Below are 21,854 nucleotides of genomic sequence, written 5' to 3' on the forward strand. Positions count from 1 at the left end.
CCTCAACACATTATTCTCCCCACAGTGACCAGTATGGTGCTGTATCATTTGTTTTCACAAGGTGAGAGCATGTGATGAAATGACCAGCTCATTTAAAAAGTTTATATAAATAGCTCACTGTTACAGCCCCAGTACTAAACAAATATACCATGTGATGCATTTATCATTACACCTGCACAACTGTGATAATGTTGTTTGGATGACATAGCAGGTAGGAAATAGATGCTGCCAAGCTGCTACACAGCATGGCACCATTTTGCACCAAACCTCTTCTCCCTGTTATGACAAAATGGACCTTGATTTCTCACCTACATTTTTAAGTACAGTAGACATCTACTTGTTACCTATACTTTTTTTACAAAAAAAAAAAATTATTGAGTTTTGAATACACAAAAAGCCATTTAAACAATAAGCAATACAAAAGTAATATGACATGGATACATATCCAAACAGTTGTGACACAATTAGGATGAGACAATCATTATGCTAAACTAGTTATAAGTAGTAAAATGAGAGGAAGAGAGCTCTTAAGGATAATGTTGTTATCTTTTGGCTTTTCCTGGTTAGGGGTCGCCACAGTGGAACTCCGGTCCGCTTATGATTGGCAGTAAATTTTCACGAACGCCGAGGTGCCAGCTCGACGTTCAACCTTCAACGAAGGCATGTCCATTTACGCATGTCTATCGAATGCCCACCCAACCACAGGGAGGACATGCAGACACCACACAGAAGGCACTCCCCGCATTCCAGCCGAGAAGCGAATGGGATAACCTCTTGCTGTGAGAAAACAATGCTACCGCTGCACCATCGTGGCATAATACAGTTCTAAATTAATTAAACACCAGCTGACCAAAGAGAAAAAGAAGAAAGAGGTAAGCTTTTGTATATACCATAATATGACTGCCATAGTAGAGGTGTAACAAGGGGAACTGATGGTGAAAAATTGACTTTCTAAAATGACAACTATTTAATTTCTAGAGATATTTACATTTAGCGTGAGTATCCATAATGCTGTCAATATGAAGTGAGTCTAACTGAAAACAAAACTTCTTAACTACAATGTCGATATCATTAAAGCTAAAAACCTATATACAACTATATACATTAAATGTCACTCTTTTTAAATGTCACTGCTTCTCAATCAATGTGAGGTTAAGTCATTATGAGAAAGCAAAACAAAGAAACCTGCTGTCTAAAAGGTGAAAAGATATCAGTTTAGAACGGAAGAGAAGACATTAGTAGATTACTTTGTGTTTGCCTATGGTCTTTATAGATAAGTGGTGAAATTTATGTTAGGGTAAGCTGGGACGGGTTACCTGTACTTGAAGATATTATCTGCCTACAGTTAATTCCTACAATTGCCTAATCACTGCCTTTATAAATCGTATGCAGCACCAACAGAGGAAAAAATGTGCATAAACTCTCTACTCATAATCTCTGGCAGTGCAAACATTAGTGGCAGACTGTACTGACCTGCAGCCTTCATTCTGTAGAGTATACATACGCAATCCTGTTTACAGAATCAGGAAATGGGTTTCAGCTTTGTGTAAGGGACTTAACAAACTGATTTACTGAAGCTAGTTATAGTGGGGGGCATTTGAGAACGTCATAAATGTAGTAATGGCATTCACCCTGATTTGTGCAAACTGAATACAACAGATTGTTGAAATGTATTTCACCACAGAAACAAATTGATGACAGCTGGTGTCAAACCTATTCTTTGCGTAGGTGTGCAGAAACTGAAATGTCCTTGTCATTCAGCTATAGTAGTTCCATGCTTAATCTTTGTTCGTTGCATCATTCTCTCTAGCATTCCAGTTAAGTAATTATAAATGTACTTATTCTTCTTCTTCTTGTCTTAACAGATACAGAAGTCGTATATAGAAATCAGGACGGACGTGTTCTCAAACTGAATGTGGAAAGAAATGAGACTACAGTTCTGCTTCCAAACAACACTTTTGTAAGTAACCATCAGTGTAACTCAGTTTTCATCTATAAGTGAATGAACACAAATACAGTATTTACATGTAATACCGCATTATATCTTCACTTTTACTTAGTTATGTATTGTACAATTCACAGCAACTCTTCTTTTTAATTTTACTTTAGACCACTTCTAAAGGCACTTGTAAAATAACACACTTTTGTATTTAAAACTGTGTATCAAAGTATTATGAATCAGAGTCTTCTTCATACAACTACTCCTTATGCATGGAAGGATCTAGACATTTCCTATTAACTGATTTCAAGTAAAGCACATGATCTAAGGGAATAACAAATCAAAAATAAAGCGAGCATTACTTTTCCAGGGCTGAAGCACATTGGAGGTGTGCATTATTGTGCAGCGAACACATGGAATTTCTCATTGAAATAATAGTGTCAGTCAACATTCTTTGTCAAACTGTAAAACGGCATCCGTATGCTAAGCTGCAGTGTAAAACTGAAGTGACCGTAGAATCACCTAACGTGTGGACATAGGATGAATTTATTAGTTAGTTAGTTAGTTAGTTAGTTAGTTAAATATGTGTTTGCTTGGAAAGTCTGTCTGGGACAGAGCCCATTTTCAGTGGAGGCCCATGGAAAAATACTCCAGATGCATGTCTTTTGAAGTGTCATAGAGTATTGAAAGAGTATTATTTAAACACACACACACACACACACACACACACACACACACACACACACACACACACACACACAATGTACACTAGAGGTTCATTCAGCAAACATTTTATTTTACTTACACTTTTGCCTTCTTGAATATACTCTGTCTCCTTTGGTCAAATTAATCACTTTTACAAAATCAAGTAATGCCTTATCAATTACCTTAAATAAAAACACACTGAGTTTCTGTTTCAACAGTGATATGTTTCAAAATATTTGTGGCCTGCATTTTGACAACATAAACTTATGCAATGTATATGATTATCTTGATCAGATGAAAGTATAACAAATTTAAATACTTTTTTAAGGTTCATAGGTTGGTACTAGGCTATCAGCCCTAGGGCTTATACAAGCCTTGCCATAAGAATTCCCTGGCTATTTCTTCCCACAATATTTACTTCCAACAATTCCCTGGCTATTTCTTCCCACAATATTTACTTCCCTGGACCCCTATCTAGCAGGGTGACTGATGCGATCCCCGAGGTGACTTTCCTATCTCCCATCCAATCGTCAAGATTCCTTTTCCTTTTAAAGAGGGTCAAAGAGGCGCTCTGCTTGAAATATATGGGCAGTCTATTCCAGAGTCTGTGGAGACTTTGGGTCAAGAACCTATCCCTCCAGCATGTTTTGTTCATTCTGATGACAAGGTTTAGATCCCTGGATCATGTGGTTCTGATTGGGATTGGGATTTCTTTAAGTGTAGCATGTCCAGCAGCTCTGAGTTTGATATGGCCTTGTATGTTAAGCAGAGATCTCCTCTGATTAGATGATATGTGACAGAGTATAGCTGGAGTTTTTTTAGATGGTCAGCATAGGGCATCTGCTTTAGGCCTGGGATTCATTTAGTGAGGTATTTCTGCACCCTTTCCAGTTGTTGCAGATGTCTTGAGAGGTACATACCAAATGGGGTATTGTATTCTATAATAGGTCTAATTAGGGATGAGTACAGTGGGACAATGACCTACTTTTTTCTGGATGACAAGCCCTTAGTGATGAGGTGTGCCACATAGAAGGATTTCCTGACTGTTGTGGCAATGTGGTTATTGAAGGTGAGACCACTGTCCACCTGTGTTCCTAAGTCTCTTATCACACTTTCGGTGTTTAGTGTACTGCCACCTATATGGTAATTCATGGGTACATGTTTTTTTTCCCAAAGAGGATAACTGTACATTTCTTGGTATTGAGCTTGAGCCCATGGCTCTGGCACCAAGCATCTGTTTCTGTAAGGCTATTTTGTAGAATATCCACATCATTTGGGGATTCAATAATGGCTCCCAGTTTGTAATCATCTGCAAACTTTTTTAGCCAGAGTCCCTTAGTGTTGGCCTGTACTTCGAGATGTCAATGCCAAACAAGAGCGGTCCCAGGACTGAACACTGAGGTACTCTACTAGTCACTTGTCTGGAGCTGGATTTGGAGTAGGCTCCTTTTACAGTGTGGGTTCTGTCAGTAGGCCAGTTGACAACCCATCAAGTGACATAGGGATTAATGCCCAGCTTAGTAAGTTTACCTATGATTCCAGAGAGTGGGGGATGGTGTTGAAGGCCTTGGCAAGGTCCAGATAGGCTGCGTGGACCACCTTACCCTCATCCACAGCTCTGGAGATTGATTTGAAGAATACAAGCTCGGCCCTTCCTGAACCCAAACTGGGTAGGCTTCAGTGTTTGAAGGTTATCAATGTCTTTGTTTATAAGTTCCGTGATAATACATTCCATGGCCTTGCAGATCAGGCTCATCAGACTGATGGGGCGGTAGTTCCCAGGATCCAAGGTGGATCCCCCCATGAGGAGTGGGATAACTGTAGCTGTGCATCACTCAGTGGGCATGAAGCCTGAGGTGAGGCTATGATTAAACATGATACTTAGGTGAGGTGCCAGTTCACTTTGTAGTTCATGTAGTACAGAGCCCGGGATGTCATCTGGTTCCATTGATGCTGTATTCTTAGCTTTGGAGTGTGTTTTTTTTACCAGTGTGACCTTTATTACTGGAATTTGGCAATCTTTCGGTATTGAGATGGGCCCTTTAGGGGGTGAGGGGGGGCAAGGTCGGCACTGAATCAATCTGCCAGGATATTGGCAATATCCTTGGGATCAGTATATTAATGCCATTCTGTTGTAACTCAGAGCAGATCTGAGCATTGCCATTTAGATTCTTAACATAGCTATAGAATGCCTTGTGGTTGTCTTTGGAATATTTGGCACCTTTATTTTCGTAACTAGCTTGGGATGATTTTATGAGGGATCTCAGCTTCTTACTGAGGCTGGTAAGGGAGTTTTTTCCATCCTGGCATTTTCTTCTTTTCTGCAACATTTTCTTCCTTTTGTTGAAAAGTTTGTTTATTGCAGGGGACCACCAGATTGGCTTCCATATTTGGAGAAGAGCATCTTGGTTCTATTTGGGATGGCACGGTTCATGAATGAGTGGATGTGCTCATACAGTGCCTTAGTGTAGGATTCAGCAGTCAAACTTTCAGTTCCCATCTGCATGGGTGTCATGAAATTTGGAACTTCTGACTTGAGTCCAATGAAGTTGGCTTTGGACAAGTTTGTTATGGAGGTTTCCATACTGGGAGGTGGGGGAGGGATGTGGTTGTCAAGGGTGATTAGCTTATGGTCAGACCTGACCAATGAGGAGGTGACCATAGGTGTGGAGCATCAGTTTTTCCATGTTAGTAACAGGTCTAGCATATTGGAGCCCCTGGTGGGACTATGGATTAGTTGATCCAGGTCATTGGAATTTATGAATCCAAGAACCGTTGGCCAAGGTTGTTGATACACGAGTAGTTTTTCCAAGTTAATGGCAGGGTAGTTAAAATCACCCAGTATTAGGGTGTTTGGTTGTATCTTAGTATTTTCCAGTATGTTTAGAAAGGTGCAGTGAGAATCTTGGGGCATGGTGGGGGATCTGTAGCAAGCTACAATTTGGATTGCAGTCTTACCTAGTGTTAGTTGCAACTAAAAAATTTCAGACGCATTGTGTTGGGCAACTAGCCTGGTGGTGTGAATATCCTTGGTGAATATGGACAAACCTCCACCTTTAGTGTTTCAGTCTTGGTTTGGTGGTCAAAAAGTGTGGTATGACTTGTAGCCTGGTATTGCAAGGGTGTTCTCTGGAGCCTTGAACCAGTTCTCAGTTACTGCACAGATATTGATGTTCTCCATTTTTAGGAGTGCCTTGAGAGAGTGCATTTTGAGGTTTAGATTTCTAGCATTGCGTAGCATTACCTTCAGATTTTGCATGCTTGTACCTGTTATGGTGGTGGTTTTGTCCTTTGCACTTTGCCTAAAAAAGGCACTATAGTGGTGGTAAGAGCCTTAGCCAGTAACCTGAATCCCAGGTGCAGACCATCTCTGGTCAAAGCATCATGGTCTGTCGATCATGTCATCCCAGGTAGACAGATACTGGATCCCCTTTGAATGACACCAGAAGCTGAGCCAGTTGTTGACGTCAATCATTTTGTCCTTATACTGTGGTATCATTCTGGGCAAAGGCAGATGCTATTTATGGCTAGGGTCATATCTGCCTGGGCCACATGATCCAAGAGTTCTTCCATGTGTCTTTTCATGTAGTACAGGGAAGTATGTCTCAAGTCCTTCACTCCAACATGGACAATGACAGAGTCATATTTGTACTTGTTGTGGAGTGACTTGAGTGCATGCGTTATGTGGTGAATCCTGGCACCTGACAGGCAGCTGACTGTAATTTTCTACTTGTTCAGTCCAGTGAGTGGGACATCAGTGTGCCTGACTATAGAGTCACCTATGACTAAAGTGTTGGGTACATTGTCTTGCCTTAGGAGCTGTTGTTGGGTGGCACACTGGTGTTGTGAGCTATGTGACACTTTGGTTGTGATTGGTGTTTGTTTGCATTTCATCTTCAGAGGTCCTTGTTGCTTAGGCAGGTTACTGTTAAGTGCCTCCGCATATGTGGGTTTAGTGTTGCTATGTGAGGGTGTTGGTGGTGTGGGTTGAAAAGGGCTATGTGTTGCTTGAGGTGTAGTGCAGGTGTTAACCTTTTCCTCTTGACTGTCTATCACAATCTTGGGTGGAGAGAGCTTTGCTTCCAGTTTGGCTATGTAAGTGCATCTCTTGCAGGTTGTATTGTTGGGTGGTAGGAGGAGAGGGTTGTCTGTGTACATGAGGCAATTGCTGCATTGCCCCAATATGCCCATATTCACCAGGTGGACAGGAGAAATCACAGGAAGGTGACCCTTGGACCTGCCTGGTTTGGTGCTTTTTTTGTAAAGTATAAGAGCTGTTTTACCTTACCTTAGCAAGGTACTTTGCAGTTATATGCTGCTTAGTGCCTACGATTAATTTCTCCTTATTAAAACAGAACAGACTAAATTAAAGTGTTCAGTCGAGGAATTGTTTTCATTATCCAATGAATAATCCCTAGATGTTCTCTAATTCTAGCACAAACTTCCTCACTCTCGTACCACTATTGCATAAGGTAGGCTAGCAAAAAGAAATCACTATATGGGAACACTTAACATAAATATATACACATATACATATGTGTGTGTGTGTGTGTGTGTGTGTGTGTTTGTATATATATATATATATATATATATATATATATATATATATATATATACACACACACACACACACACACACACACACACACACACACACACACACACACACACATATGTATATTAGGAATACAAGGGCTTGGATTATAGCTTTGCCTGAAAAATTTTCTGAAGTGAAATACAGAAGCAAAAAGCAGAGACTGAGGGAGTCAAGATGATTCTGAGGTAGGGTTTAATTTTTTGCTTGTCAGTTTTATTTGATGTTAGCTGATTTGCATACCAGTTCAAATTAATAGAGTATATAAAATTACGTTTTTCTAAGGCTTTTGTAAAGCTTTCTCTGAGGCTTCTCAGGCATACATGGTGTAGAGGGAGAGGGTGGTCTACAGGTGTCTGATGGTGAAATTTTAATAATTTACATGTCAGTTTGGTTTGATGCTTGCTGATTTGCTTACTGGTTGGCATTGATGGGTATAATGCAAGCAGTGTGATGACTGGATCAGTGTCCTGATCAGGGGCGGCTCATGCTATAGGACTGCAGCCCTCCCACCTGTAAAAAGAAAAGAAAAGAAAAAAAAAGGCAAACATAAAATCAAAACAAGAAAAAAAAAAAAAAAAAAAAAAAAAACCTCATGAAAAAAAAACCCTCCATGCATGCTCACAGCACGGACTTCTGGGTTGCAGAACAGAGATGCCTTTCTCCCTTATCCAGACTGCCTGTTAGGCAGTCTGGATAAGGGAAAAAGGCATCTCTGCCCTGCAACCTAGAAGTCTGTGCGGTTGTCGTCACCCGCACACAGAGAAGACTGAACTGCATCACCCGCAGGCTGGAGCCTTCAGCCTACCATAGGAAACAGAAACCAGCCACCAGCCAAACCGGAAACCAAAAGTAAGGTGTGTGTGGAAAGCAGCCATGAGGGAAGCTGTACGTTGGACAGAGCGGTAAGTGTAATTTTATAGTTTGCTTTTATTATGCTACCGATCCTGCCATCCATTATGCTAATATTTATGCTGCCAATTTTGTGTGTGTGTCCATTATGCTGCCGATTTTGTGTGTGTGTCCATTATGCTTATATTTATGCTGCCGAGAGTGTGTATGTGTGTGTGTGTGTGTGTGTGTGTGTGTGTGTGTGTGTGTGTGTGTGTGTATGTGTCTGTGTGTTTGTCTCTGTTTCTGTGTCTGTGTCTGTGTCTGATGCTCCAGTCACTATCTGCTGGTGGCTAGAGATGTCAGGCTTTAATCCTGTACCTTAAGTGCAGGTGGCAAGGGCCTGCCTTCCCTACCCACCACCATTTGTAAATAAAAACAGATTTTTGCCTCATATTTGTTCTGTTCCTCATAAAATCTGTGATTTCTGAATGTTTGTTTTTCCCTTGCAAAGTCAGTAGTGCAGTGGTGCACTGGTAGCATTGTTGCCTGACAGCTACAGGTTCTCTGGTTTGATTCTTGGCTAGGGTGCCTTCTGTGTGGAGTCTATATGTCTGGAGTGTTTCTCCCTGCTCTGCTAAAAGTTGGCTTTTGTTCCATTTCAGACTTTCCTGGTTAACATGTTAAGTAAAAATAACAGGCATTTGAATTTTAGACTTCATATTCTTCAGAAAGGACATGGTAACACAAAACTCTTTGTTCTAGCAATTTTCTAAGTTTATAAGATTGGATATTTGAAATTTGTCCCTAATTTTTTGACTGTATTCCCCCATTATTGGCTTCGTCCAGGTTTTTTGTGCTATGGCGAGAACTGAATTCACTGAATATGTTTGGGGGATGTATTCCCCCATTACTGGCTTTGTCCAGGTGTCTTTTGCTAAAAGGTTGAGAGCTATGTTCACAAAACAGCTGCTTTGGCATAGTGGTATGTTTCTCTGACTGTTTTGTACAGGGTCCTGGGTTTGAGACTGTGCAGTAAAATGTATGGTGGTAACACGGCATCCTATTCTAGCAACTTTCCAACATTATACAAGCAATGTTTAAAATGAGTTCCTGATTTTTGGGCTTTTGCCCCCCCCCCCAATAAATGTTGGCTTTTTCCAGATTTCTTGTGCTGCAAAGTTCAGAGATACAGCTGAGTGTCGAGTAGATTTTACAAGGAGCTGAGAGCTGCAGGGGAACTAAAGTTTAGTGCTGCTTATGCTGAGTCTGCTTGTATTGTTAATAGCACAACAGGTAGTGTACTTTTGATGCAGAAGGCTGTGGGTTCTACTCCCACATTAGGTAGATGCATTGCTGATACTGTACTGTGTTGTAAAGGGGGGTGGATGCTGCAGTCCTTTTTGGCGAAGATACCTAGTAACAATGTACCTGTTGTCATCCATTCCCTATTGCAATATTACTAGCTTATTTTATTAATGCAACATAGACAATTTATTCCTCAAGGGCAACGGGCACTTTACTTGTAGATGAAACAATGAAATATCAAGCTGTTTGCTAGCAGCAACTTCTTCATTAGTTACAGATTACTTTAATGTGGGAATTATTTAGATGACTTTTACTACTTCAGATATTGTGCATATTTACTGACACTGGTGAACTGTTACTGGTGGACTGTAGAATTTTGAGTAGACTTTTATGATGGAAATTTATTTATTTATTTATTTATTTTATTTATTTTACATTTGTTAACCGGGAAAGTCCGACTGGACGGAGGTCCATTTACAGCGGAGTCCCGGGGAGAAAAGCTCCACTAATACAGCTACATGTTTGGAGGTAATATACACAATACTAGATATTATTTATAATACAAGATATACACAATACTAGATATTATTTATAATACAAGATATAAAAAAACAATATGAAGAAGTGATTTGTATAAAACTAATGAAAGGACTACATTGTATCAATACAATCATCAGATATATCACATATGATAGCATGATCAGACAAACTTTGCTGATGCAGGACTGAGCATGAGCACAGGAAGGCACTGTATGCCAGTTTTGAGGAGAAATTAGTACTGTAGTATAGAGATAGAAAGCAGGATGTAGAGTGGGTCGGAAGTATTTGGGTAGAGCAGGAAAGCATTTATGTGATGCAAGGACAGAGCCAGGAATGCAGGAGGTGTGATTTAAGTGATCTTTTGAACAGTGAGATAGATGGAGCCGAGGAGATATTCTGGGGGAGATTATTCCATGTCTTTGCTATGGTATGAGCAAATAGAGCTTTTCCTGCAGTGTTGCTGGCTTGAGTTATGTGCAGCAGGGTTTTGTTGGATGAGCGGAGTGGACGGCTTGCTGAGTATTGTTTAAGTAGTTGGTTCAAGGCTGGAGTCTTGTGGGGATTTTTTAGGATGTTGTAGGTGAGGACAAGTTGGTGGAAACTAATTAAATGAGGAAGTTCTAACCACTGTAATTCTTTTAGGGCAAGACAATGATGGCTACGAAAAGCAGAGTTATTGGCGAATTTTGCAATCTTATTGTAACATGATTCTAGTTTGTTCATGTCTGTTTTCTTAATGCAGGTTAGGATAGGAGATGCATACAGTAGTGTAGACAGAAGATGGGTTTGGGCTAGGGTGATTCGTGCTTGGTCTGTTAGGAAGTGTTTGTGTTTATACAGTGTTCCTAATTTTTTATGTACTTTCTTAATAGTTTGGGAGATGTGGACATCGAAGTGGAGGTCATTATCTATTTCAATGCCAAGGAGTTTTGTGTGATGGGAGGGGGAGATTGTGGTGCCATTTTTGGAAGTGATAGTGAAAAAGAGGGGTGTGGGTTTGTATTTGGTTGGGGAGAAAAGTAGTAGTTTTGTCTTGTTGGGGTTAAGGATCAGTTGGATATCAGTAATCCATTTTTCCGTGGCATTGAAGGATTCCTGGGTAAGATTTTGAAGAGCGGTAAGGGATGGGGCTGAGCAGATTAAGGTGGAGTCATCAGCATACTGTATGGGTGATGCATGCAGTGTGGAGGTGTGTAGTCTGTTGGTGAAAATAGTGAATAGTAATGGACCTAGTATTGAGCCTTGTGGAACGCCTATGGTGGATGATAGTAAGGGTGATAGGGTTCCTTGCCATTTGACTGATTGTTTCCTATCAGAGAGATAGTTTCTGAACCAAGCAGTTGTAGAGGGGGCAAAGGATAATGATGTTAGTGTGTGTAGTAGTAGGTTATGTGAGACCATGTCAAATGCCTTAGAGAGATCTAAGAATATGGCAGATACAAAGTTGTTGTTATTTCTAAGTTGGTTAACCTGGTTGGTGAAAGACAGAAGAGCAGTGGTTGTACTGTGGTTTGGGCGGAAGCCGTGCTGGGTTGAGGAGAGGAGATTATGTGAGGTTAAGAAATGCATCACTTGGGTATGAATACATTTTTCCAGAATTTTGGACAGGGGGGATAGGATAGCAATGGGGCGGTAGTTTGATATTTCGTAGGAGTTACCTCCTTTGTGCAGGGGGATAATATGTGATTCCTTCCATAGATGAGGGATATAAGCCTCTTTTATGGAGCGGTTAATCAGAATTGAGACAGGGTAGGCTAGAGATTCAGCTGCTAGTTTTAGGAAATTAGTGGGTAGGCCATCAGCTGCAAGAGTGGTAGGTTTTAATTTTGAGAGTAGCTTTTGACTATGGAGGTTGGTATGGGAGAGAGGGTGAAAGGTGGTATATTACTATGGTCCTTAGTGGGGGTGGATATAGGGTTATTGCTAGATAGCTGAGTAGATAGTGATAGAATAGAGTCTATGAAATGATGGTTAAATTGAGAGGCTAAGCTGTCAGTAGTGGAATTTGTGTTGGGAGCTGGGGTAGTAGTTTTACCAGGTTTTAGAAGGGAGTTTATAGCATGCCAGAATTTTTGGGGTTTTTTAGAGTGTTTGTTTTGGAGATGAAGGAAGTAGCTTTGTTTGTCTAGCTTTGTTTGCCTTTTGGCTTGATTGCGAAGTTGTTGATAGTTCTGTCTATTTAAGCTAGTATTGTTCTTTTTCCAGATCTTCCAGGCATTATCTCTGGCTTGTAGTAAGCCTTTTGTGGTCCTAGTTAGCCAAGGAGCATAGTTTACCTTGGATCTAAGTTTTCTAATGGGGGCTATTGTATTCAAAACATTCATAAAAGTAGTATTGAATAGTTTAACTGCCTGGTCTAGTTCCAGAGTGTGTAATGGCTGCCAATTACATTGTCGTAATAATGTATTGAGAGTTTGTGGATTTACCTTGTGCTCGTTTCTAGTTTCCTTATATAGTATGGGTTTGGTTATGTTTAATTTTTTACGAAGAAGGAAGGTGGGGTAGTGATCGCTGAGTGAGTCTGGAAGACAACCCGTGAGATAATTTTGACTAGGGAAATTAACTAAAGTCCAATCAAGAGTTGATTGTTTCTTGGATTTTTTATCTACTCTGGTAGGTTCTTGAATTAGTTGAGAGAAACCAAATAAGTTAATATGGTTAGTGGGATTGCTAGAGTTGCAGGATTGCCAATCAAGATTTAGGTCTCCTAACAGTATGGTTTCTTGTGGTAGGTTAGTTGTAGCCCATTGTAACATTTCTTCTATTGTTGCTGAGTTATTTCCTGGAGGGATATAACTACAAAGGATGTTAATTCTCTTTTTGTTGTTTAGTGATAGAACTGAGCCTAATGTTTCAGCATTTTGGAATTTGGGAAGTGGGGTTTGCAGAGGTTGGAGGTTGAGTGTGTTTTTAAATAGAACAGCAACTCCACCTCCCTTTTTAGTATTTCTGTCTAGTCTTAGGATGTTATAGCCTGATGGAAGAATTTCTTCGTTCTGGATGGAGGGTTTTAGCCAGGTTTCAGTAATAGTTAGTAAATCTGGGGAGTGTTGGGCTATGAATGTATGTAGGTCATGCAGTTTGTTATGCTTCTTGAGTTTAGGTTTATAATAAGTAGGTCTGATGTTTGTTTGTGTGAGATGATGTTGTTGTATGGACCTGGGTTGGGGTGTATGTCCCCTGAGATTAGTAAACATTTCTTGTAGATTAGTTTGAGTTTTAAAGCATGTGCTAGGTCTATATGTGTTTTAGGTTGTGCTTGTTTTTTGATATTGTGAGTGGTAGGGGATTTATATATATATAATAATGGGCTGTCTCTAAATAGTGTGGAGCAGATTGTGAAATATTTGTGTTTGTGTGTGAGTGGGTAAGAATGTGTTGTGTGGAATGCGTTGTTTAATGGTATGCTAGTGGGTGTGGATGTGGTGAATGTTAGTGTGGTGAGGGTAAGAATTAGAGCTAGTGGTATCAATTCCATTGTTAGTGTTGCTACTAAAGATATATAGATAGAAAGTAAGATGGGTAAGTTAATGGCTGGGTGTTGATCTTTAGTTTGGCTACTGGGTGGGGTGATTGTTTTGGGTGTGTCTGTGTTTAATTGGAGGGAGGTGGTGATTGGTGTAAAGAGTGGATTGGTTGTTAGTGTTAGCTATAAATGTAGATGCACTGGGGGTGGGTGAGATTTGGGGGTATGTTCTGAATTAGGCAGTTGGTGCATGTATTTTGTTTCATTGTTTATTGGAAAAATGTTCAAAACAATAACTTTAAAACGCTAACAACTGTACTGTATTGTACAAGGCATATAATGTAATATAATCAGGAAGGTGTATCAAAGAGCACATGTATGTTTTGTGTGCAAGGGACCTATGATGTGAAAACGGCACAAAGTTAATCTTTATCTGCCACTGGCAAAATGGATTTTCTTTGAATGTTGATTTCAATACTGCTTCAATGAATGATAGTTTCAAGGGCAGAGAAGGTTTAATACTAAGTCTATTTCATTGTGAGACTGCATTGCTTTGTTTAGCAGAGATCTATTAAGTATTTGTGTTGTAAAATGTAAAATAAAACTTTCAAATGAAATCCAAATCATTGCAAAAGGAAAGCAGTATGCACATTACAGTGTTTATGGTAAATGGGGCGAAATAACCAAGGAATGGGACATTGGTATGGCTGCAACGGGGTGGCTCCATTCGACCATGATTTTGTGAGGGGGGAAGGGCAGAAAACTCAGACAGGCCTGGCTGAACTATACCTCTCAACTGTCCAGATTTTTGCAGAATGAATAGATTTTTGCTTCTTATTTTTGGTTTGTTCCTCATGAAATTTGTGGTTTTCTTGCAAATCATTTAGGAATGAAGTCACTAAATAATGACAGACATTAAGTTTCAGATGTCATGACCTTCAGAAAAATGCATGCTAAACTATCTTAAGTTTATACAAGAGCAATTTTTAGTACTGTTTGTAGGTATTGTTCCCCCCAATATATTTGGCCTTGTCCAGATTTTCTGCATTAAGAGGTTGAGAGGTACATGCAAATTGCTTTAGAATTAGGAATATCCAAACCTTTCAACTGTCCCCAATGTTTGCTCAAATTGTTGCTTTCCCTGTAATAACCCTCTGCAAAATAGCAATTTGGGGAGAAAACGTGGAGGGTTTGCAATTATAAATAACTGTAATGATCAGAGTTATAGATTACTTTTATTTCAGAAATGCATGTAGATTCTCTAATTTTGTCAGTTGCTCAAGTTAACAGTACTAATATTAAAAAGGTCTCCCTTCTTTGACCAGTTCCCAGCTGTATTGTGTGGCAATTTTATATTTTTGTATCACATTGTTGGTCCATTTTTCATAAAATTGGGTTTTTCTGGCAAATTAGTAGCAAATCATTAATGACTGAATTTAGAAAAATAATGGCAGACATTTGAGTTTCAGATTTCATACCCTTCAGAAAATTCATACTAATGCAAGACCTACTGAGCAATATTTAAAAATTGTCCTTATTTTTGGGCCTGTGTCCCACTTCTATGTATGGCTTTGTCCAGATTTCTTGCTCTGAGGTTGAGAGGTATGAGTGTCAGAGCCATCACCATCAGCCAAAGACATTTCAAATTGTGACATACTTGTTGCACCCCACTCCCCCATGTAGTGACTCTGGATGTGTCCAAGCAAGGCAAGGAGCAGTTATGCAGTGTAAGTGTGAGGAGTATTCCTGCATCAAAGATAGACACAAGTACAGCAGTGGATTTTCAGCTGTCCTTGATTTTGCAGAATGTTCAAGTTTTCTGTCATATTTTTATACTGTTGATTTATGCTTCATCAGAAAATGCATGCTGTTGCAGTGCCCTTTTGCTCTATGTTTAAGTAGCAATGCTTTAATGACCATCAGGTAAGCTTGTTGGAGATTGTAAGATGCAAGTAAGCTTTAATATGCATACTGTTAAAGAATTACCAACATTGAAAGCCTTTTTTGTTGTTGCCATGCAGAGAATATTTACATAACTAGATAACGTATAAGCCTTAGGTATTGAAATGCATGTGACAGTATTTGTAATAAAGGACAGGATTACAGTATTTTAAGAAGCTCATTACATTTGTTGGAGACTTGCAGTCATCTTTGCAGGCTTTACATGTGAATTAAACAGAATGCCAATCTATCACGTGTGGTCCATAACCTGTGCAGTAATACTTTAAGCAATTTATCTTGAGCTTGTTTCTTGTTTGCTGTTCATGTTTTACTTTGATCATGTCTTCCCCATGAAACAAGTAGATAGTTGTTGTCAGGCAACAGGTCTTTTTGGGTATGAAACATTTTTACAAGTGGGGGTATCACAGAGATTGCTACTTTCAGCATGTTACTTGGTAATTTTATAAAGCTGAATATAAATTATAATTGGAATTGTACTACAAGGAGAAGTGGTTTGAGTTGAGTGCTGCTTGTTTTTTTTAATACTTGATTTTGACTGGCATTCCAGTAATGTATTTAAAAAGTAATGTATTTTTTCATGCCTCACAACCTTTGTGTTTTCATCTAGATATTATGTAAGCTGTTATGTAGCCAATGCATTGAAATATTTTTTTCTTCTACACTTCATTTTGTCTTGATTGGATGCTCATAATGACAGTTTGACACCCAGGGCAGCATATTTAATTAAAGTTCCAGTTGTTGTAATTTTGAGCATAGCTCCACCCCTTTCTAGTTGGCCACACCCCATTCCCATTGGCCCCACGCATTCAGCTGTCTTCTGCAGCCCCCCTTTAATTTGAAGTCACCAGCTGCCAATGGTCCTGATGTTTTTTTAACATGCAGAGAGAGAATTGGTTCCTTTGGACTCTGTTTGCACCAAGGTGTATGCTTGGATGATTGGTGTTGGCATAAACTGTACTTGTCCTATATAGTTACATAGACGTGACTTTGTGTGGCTACCACTCTTGTAGATTTTGCCGTAATACACAATATAAATTGCTAAATTTAGAAAGTTAATAGAGTAACAGCTTTTTGAATTAGCATGCCTTTTCTGAAGAATATGAAGTCAGAAACTCAAAAGTATGTGATTAATTAGTTACTTCAATTCTCAATGCTATATGTTATTAAGTTGGTCTAAACTCCCAGTCTAGATGGTTGGCAGGTGTGTCATATCAACAATTTCTGAATTTGGGAAATATGTCCCTTCCCGTGAATAAGTGATGTTGGAGCTAGTATATATAATTAGTAACAGGTGGGGAGTGCGACCCCATCCACATACGTACTCTCTTGCAAAAAAAATATGTTTTCCATATCTTTTTTAAGTTTAAGTTTGCATATATTAAGAATGTTAAACAGGCATGTGTAGTCCCCTCTGTAAATTTGCATTGTCGGCCTTTTGTTGTTGATGTCATTAACGCTGACTTTCAAGTGTTTAGATATTTTGCACTATACCCAAGTAAATAAATTATATGTATGTATATATACATATACACACACACACACACATATATATATATATATATATATATATATATATATCTTTATGTATTTGTGTAAGTATCTATAGGTATATAAATGTGTGTATATGTGTGTGTGTGTGTGTGTGTGTGTGTGTGTGTGTGTGTGTGTGTGTGTGTGTGATACATTCAGAAGTCAAATGAGGAACCAGGAAAGAACAGAACTAAAGACCAAAAAGGTATTCCTAGGTGAAATGGACTGTTCATGAGCCACAAACCAAGGGTGAAATTTTTTCCAATTTAATGTTTATTGATTTATGCATAATGAAAACACAAGCAGAAAAAGAAACCAGAAAAACAACAGCTATATACATTATGAGTAACTCTAGACAACATATATACAAAGGTGAATAACACATTATAGTATCTTAAGAAAAAAATTACATTTGTGCACAAAGAACGATAGAAATTGCAGTGTATTAATGTAATGGTGTTCTCCAACTAATTGTGTCATAGTTCAGGTTGGCCAAGTATTTATAAAAATGCATTTATAGTATACATGAGACTTAGTACAATTATGTGAAAGGAGAACAACAGAGGGTTGATACAGAGCAATGGAAATAAGTGAGGAAAGAGATAGATTAAAACTATTTACAACTATTTACACATTACATGCCACAGTACTGATTCTAACAGTAGGGAGGTTGAGAAAGAAAAATAGGGAGATGCAGCGAATGAGGTAGACTTTTTGGGTTTGATGATTGTGAGTTATATATGTTGATTTTGAATTTTTACATTGCTCTTCATCTATAACTCTGTTACTGAATATGTATATGTCCCAATTTAATTTTTTAGTATAGTGTCTAGGAGGTAACTCCAGTAAGCTTGAAAGTATGACATTTTATTGGGCTTTCTAGTTACCAGTTTATGTGAGGTTATGCATTTTGTTGCCATTACTTTGAAATTTTCCCAAGTGATCTTGAATTTATCTAACCAACTGTAAGCATTAGAATATTTAATTAGTGCACAGATTGTAATTATAACTTGTTTTGTGTATGCCAGTGAGGTAGTTAGGTGTTATGTGGAGAATTGATGTTTCCTGTACAAAAGTAATATTTTCATACCCCATTTTTTTTTAAGTTTTATTTTAAAGGATCATCATAGTTTATAAACTTTCTTACAGCTCCAGAAGACGTATAATAAATCAGTGTTCTCCTGGGGGCAGAAGGGACAGGTTAGCATTTTTTAAAACCAAAATATTTTAGAACAGAAGGTGCATAGTATACATTATTGCTGATCATGAGCTGTGTATATATTAAGTTTTTAAATGGAATTATATTCACTGTATTTTTTAATCTTTGGGATTTTTGGTCTATAGTAATATTATTATTTTTTCATACCAGTATTTGCAGTATAGACGTGAGGATTGGAATTTAATTGCAGATATTAGTTTGTAAGCACTGCAGATCATTTTTATTTTGTAGAATAAGATTTTTTAAGATTGATTTAATTTACTTTAATGTCTTGTTCATCAATTTTTATATTAGAAAACTTGGTGTTAATGAATAATTTAATTTGTCTAAGCATGGTGTCATATTTGCGTGGTACTCCTAGATGGGTTCATAAATCAGCTAAGTTTAACATATCTAGTTGGTGTATCTGCCAAACTGCTATATCTTTGATTTGAGGATAGTTTATAAGGTCTATCATTTTGTTATTAAGTTTCAAATTTTGATTAAGGTGTATAGGTTGTAGGAGTTCAAGTGCATTTTCTAAGTGAAGCGATGCTATTAGATTTTAAAATACATTTATCTTGTTTTTGATTACAGGATGGAGTCTGACTAAACTATTATTCTTTACTTTAATATAGGGGAAGGCTTTTAGATTAATATTGAGGGAACTTATTTGATTATTCCAGATTTTGATCCAGAGTGGGGACCAAATTTGGCTGACTGTATCATGATTAAAGATTTGAATAATTCTGCTAGCACAAATAATATCATGATATAGTTTAAAGTCGGGTAGTCCTGTACCACCTTTTTCCTTTGGTAGTATGAGTTTATCTTAACAAATTCTTGTAGTCTTTGGGTACCATATGAAGTTTGAAAGGATGGATTTTATTTTGCGAAACAAGTTTTTTGATATATGTAAATTTATGGCATTTAACTGGTGTAGGATTCTAGGTAGAACATTACTTTTAATGATAGCTGCTTTCGATAAAGGGTAGAGGTTTATATTCTTCCACCTAGAGATATCCCATCTGACATTTTCCATTGTTTTTTGTAGATTAGTTTTCATCAAGTTTTTATGTGTGCATGCATAGTTAATACCTACATATATTAGTGAGTAGTTGACTGCGATTTTAGTTATGGGGAAATATGATTGTTTATGACCATACGAATATATAAGATTTCGAGGGGTTATTTTTATAGTTTGTTATGGCAGAAAAGTTTTCCATTGATTTTAAACTTTTGGGTTAATCAGTGTTAGGAAGTTTGAAATAGATATTTAGGTCATCGGCAAATGCAGTAAACTTTAAGTCAGTGTTATGGACTTTTGGTATATGATAATACATTTTTTGAGCTATAGAAAGTAGAAGTGGTTCTAGGTAAAGATTGAAGAGATGGGGGATAGATGGCAGCCTTGTTTGGTTCTGTTGGTTATTTTAATAGGTTGAGATTTGATTTTGTTAATATATAATGTTGTTGATACATTCTTGTAGATAACTTTGATAATAGTTATAAAAATTTGTGGGATATTGTAGCAAGGCATAATTTTGAATAGAAAATTTAAATCAACCTTTACAAAAGCTTTACTTACATCTACAGTTAAAGCGTATTTGGGATGTTTCTCTTTTGCTAAGAGTAACATTATTGCGTGAAGAGTCAAGGTGTTGTTACAGACCGGTCTTTGTTGCATAAAACCTAACTGCTGTGGTGAAATTATAGATGATATTACTTTTTGCAATCAATATGATAGTATTGTGGTTAGTATTTTAATGTCCAATGTTTATAAGAGCAATAGGTCTATAGTTATATGGGTTTGTTTTATATGAGTTAGGTTTGGGAATCAAAATAGTTTTTGAGTTATTTATGTACCGGTCTGAGATATCATGCGCTATGATATAGTTGCATACTCTAAGCAAACTATTTGAAATTTCTGAATTTAATTTTTGTAAAATTTGGCTGTGAAACCATCTGGACCAGAGGCTGTATTTATTTTCAAACTATTAATAGCGAGTTTTGTTTCTTCTAATGTGATGGAGTCACTAGAATGTTTTGCTGTTTTTCATTTAGTAATGGGACTGTTAAATCTTCTGTAAATTTCTATACAGGTCCGGGTGGACTTCTTTTTAGGAGTTGTAAATGTTACTATATATCTCTACAAAAGAGTTTATTGTGTCTGAGTCTTTATGTAGCATTTTACCCTTATAATTTATTTCTGTTATTTTAGTGGGTCCATTTTTAATATTTATTAGTCTGGATAATGTTTTGGAAGGTATTTGGGCCCACTCGGTGTAACTGTGTATTAGCTTGAATTCAGTGAGAGACTGATTTTGCAGGTGTAGGGTATACAGTTTTTTTGTAAGTTTAGCATATTCTCTTCCAGTTCAGAGGAGTATTTGTTCTGGAGTTTTTTGCTTCCACTTCTTTAAATTGTTTTTCCAGTTGGAATTTCTTCTCATTTTCTTGTCTTTGTAAAATTAATCCTTTTTGAATAAGTTAATTAAGCTTTAAGTAAATACAAATCAGCTTTTTGTCAGTAAGGCTTCTTCAGAATACAATAGACCCACTGATTCAGTAGTTCACACACACACACACACACACAAACACACACACACACACACACACACACACACACACACACACACACACACACACACACACACACACACACACACACACATGTGTGTATGTATATACACCAATCAGCTAATAGTCTTAATCAAGTTTAATTGTGACAAAATGAAAACACCTGAAGTTTAAAAAACACACCACTAGAACATTGTCCACAGTTATAATATGAGAAAGTAATAAACGCTACTGACTTCCATAGAGCTATGGTACTTGAATATGGTGTTGGCTCCAATAGCATTAGGGGCATTATTGATATGGTGTGTGTCTTCTGATCTTTTCTTACCAGTCTGTGTAACCCAGTGTAATCCTGTCAATTTAATCATTTCATTTTTCCACTAGTTTAGACAGGCACAGACACCACAGTGTCGATTGTGTTTCTACAGTTCTATTGTTTTTCTAATACCATGTAAGGAATGGACCCCATTCTTAAGTCTGAGTATTTTTAAACTTCATGAAATCGGTATTGTTTCAGCCTTTGATGTTAACCAAAAGTGCTTTTCGCAGCATCAGCAGTTTTCCCAGAATCTGATCCTTCTGTAACTTACATGGCGTTACATTTATCTGTTGCATATCTAAATATGACTGTAAATTCTTTTTATTAGACCTGTTGCTCCTACTACTATACAAACTGCCTGGGTATCTTTCTTCCCCATTGCTCTCATTTCTGCCTGCAAGTCCTGGTATTTTATGACTTTCAGCCTCTCTGGATGTATGACAGTGTAATTACTGGGTGTAGCAATTTTAATGACCGGTGCTACTTTTGTCTTTTTTATTCTTGGACTCCTATATTTGGTTTCCTCACATCTATTTTTTTGAACTGTTGGTAAGCAGGGATCACACTAGGTACAAACGTCATAATTTTCTGCAATGCTTTATGGTTCCTGTTTCCATTGCCTCTCAACTTCTTCAGTATTGTAGTGTTTGCAAAATCCCCAGTGCAAAAGTCTTGCCAGTGTTGACACATTATTATACCTTATTGTATACAGGTCCTCTGACATGAGTGTACCATACCCTGCAACAAGATGTGGGACTGTTTTCAGTCCTTTTTCTACAAAACCAGCATTTATCTGCTTCTCCCACATGTTGAATGGACTTTGTAAACTAATATATACATAGTCTACTGTCTTTGGCCTCCATTATTAACCTTTCCTCTTTT

At 37.8% G+C, this 21,854-nt stretch overlaps 1 protein-coding gene across 1 annotated transcript in view; it reads left to right on the forward strand.

Moving 5' to 3' along the window:
- DPP10 (dipeptidyl peptidase like 10) overlaps positions 1 to 21,854 on the forward strand; it is a 3,628,631-nt gene that overhangs the window by 1,149,726 nt on the left and 2,457,051 nt on the right. Inside the window, exon 4 of the mRNA XM_044074976.1 lies at positions 1,866 to 1,960. Within this exon, the coding sequence (XP_043930911.1) occupies positions 1,866 to 1,960 (95 nt within the window). The remainder of the gene's footprint in view (positions 1 to 1,865; positions 1,961 to 21,854) is intronic.

Source organism: Protopterus annectens, chromosome 6.part0, assembly GCF_019279795.1.
Source record: "Protopterus annectens isolate FY-2018-M chromosome 6.part0, PAN1.0, whole genome shotgun sequence".
NCBI classification, from domain to species: domain Eukaryota; kingdom Metazoa; phylum Chordata; order Ceratodontiformes; family Protopteridae; genus Protopterus; species Protopterus annectens.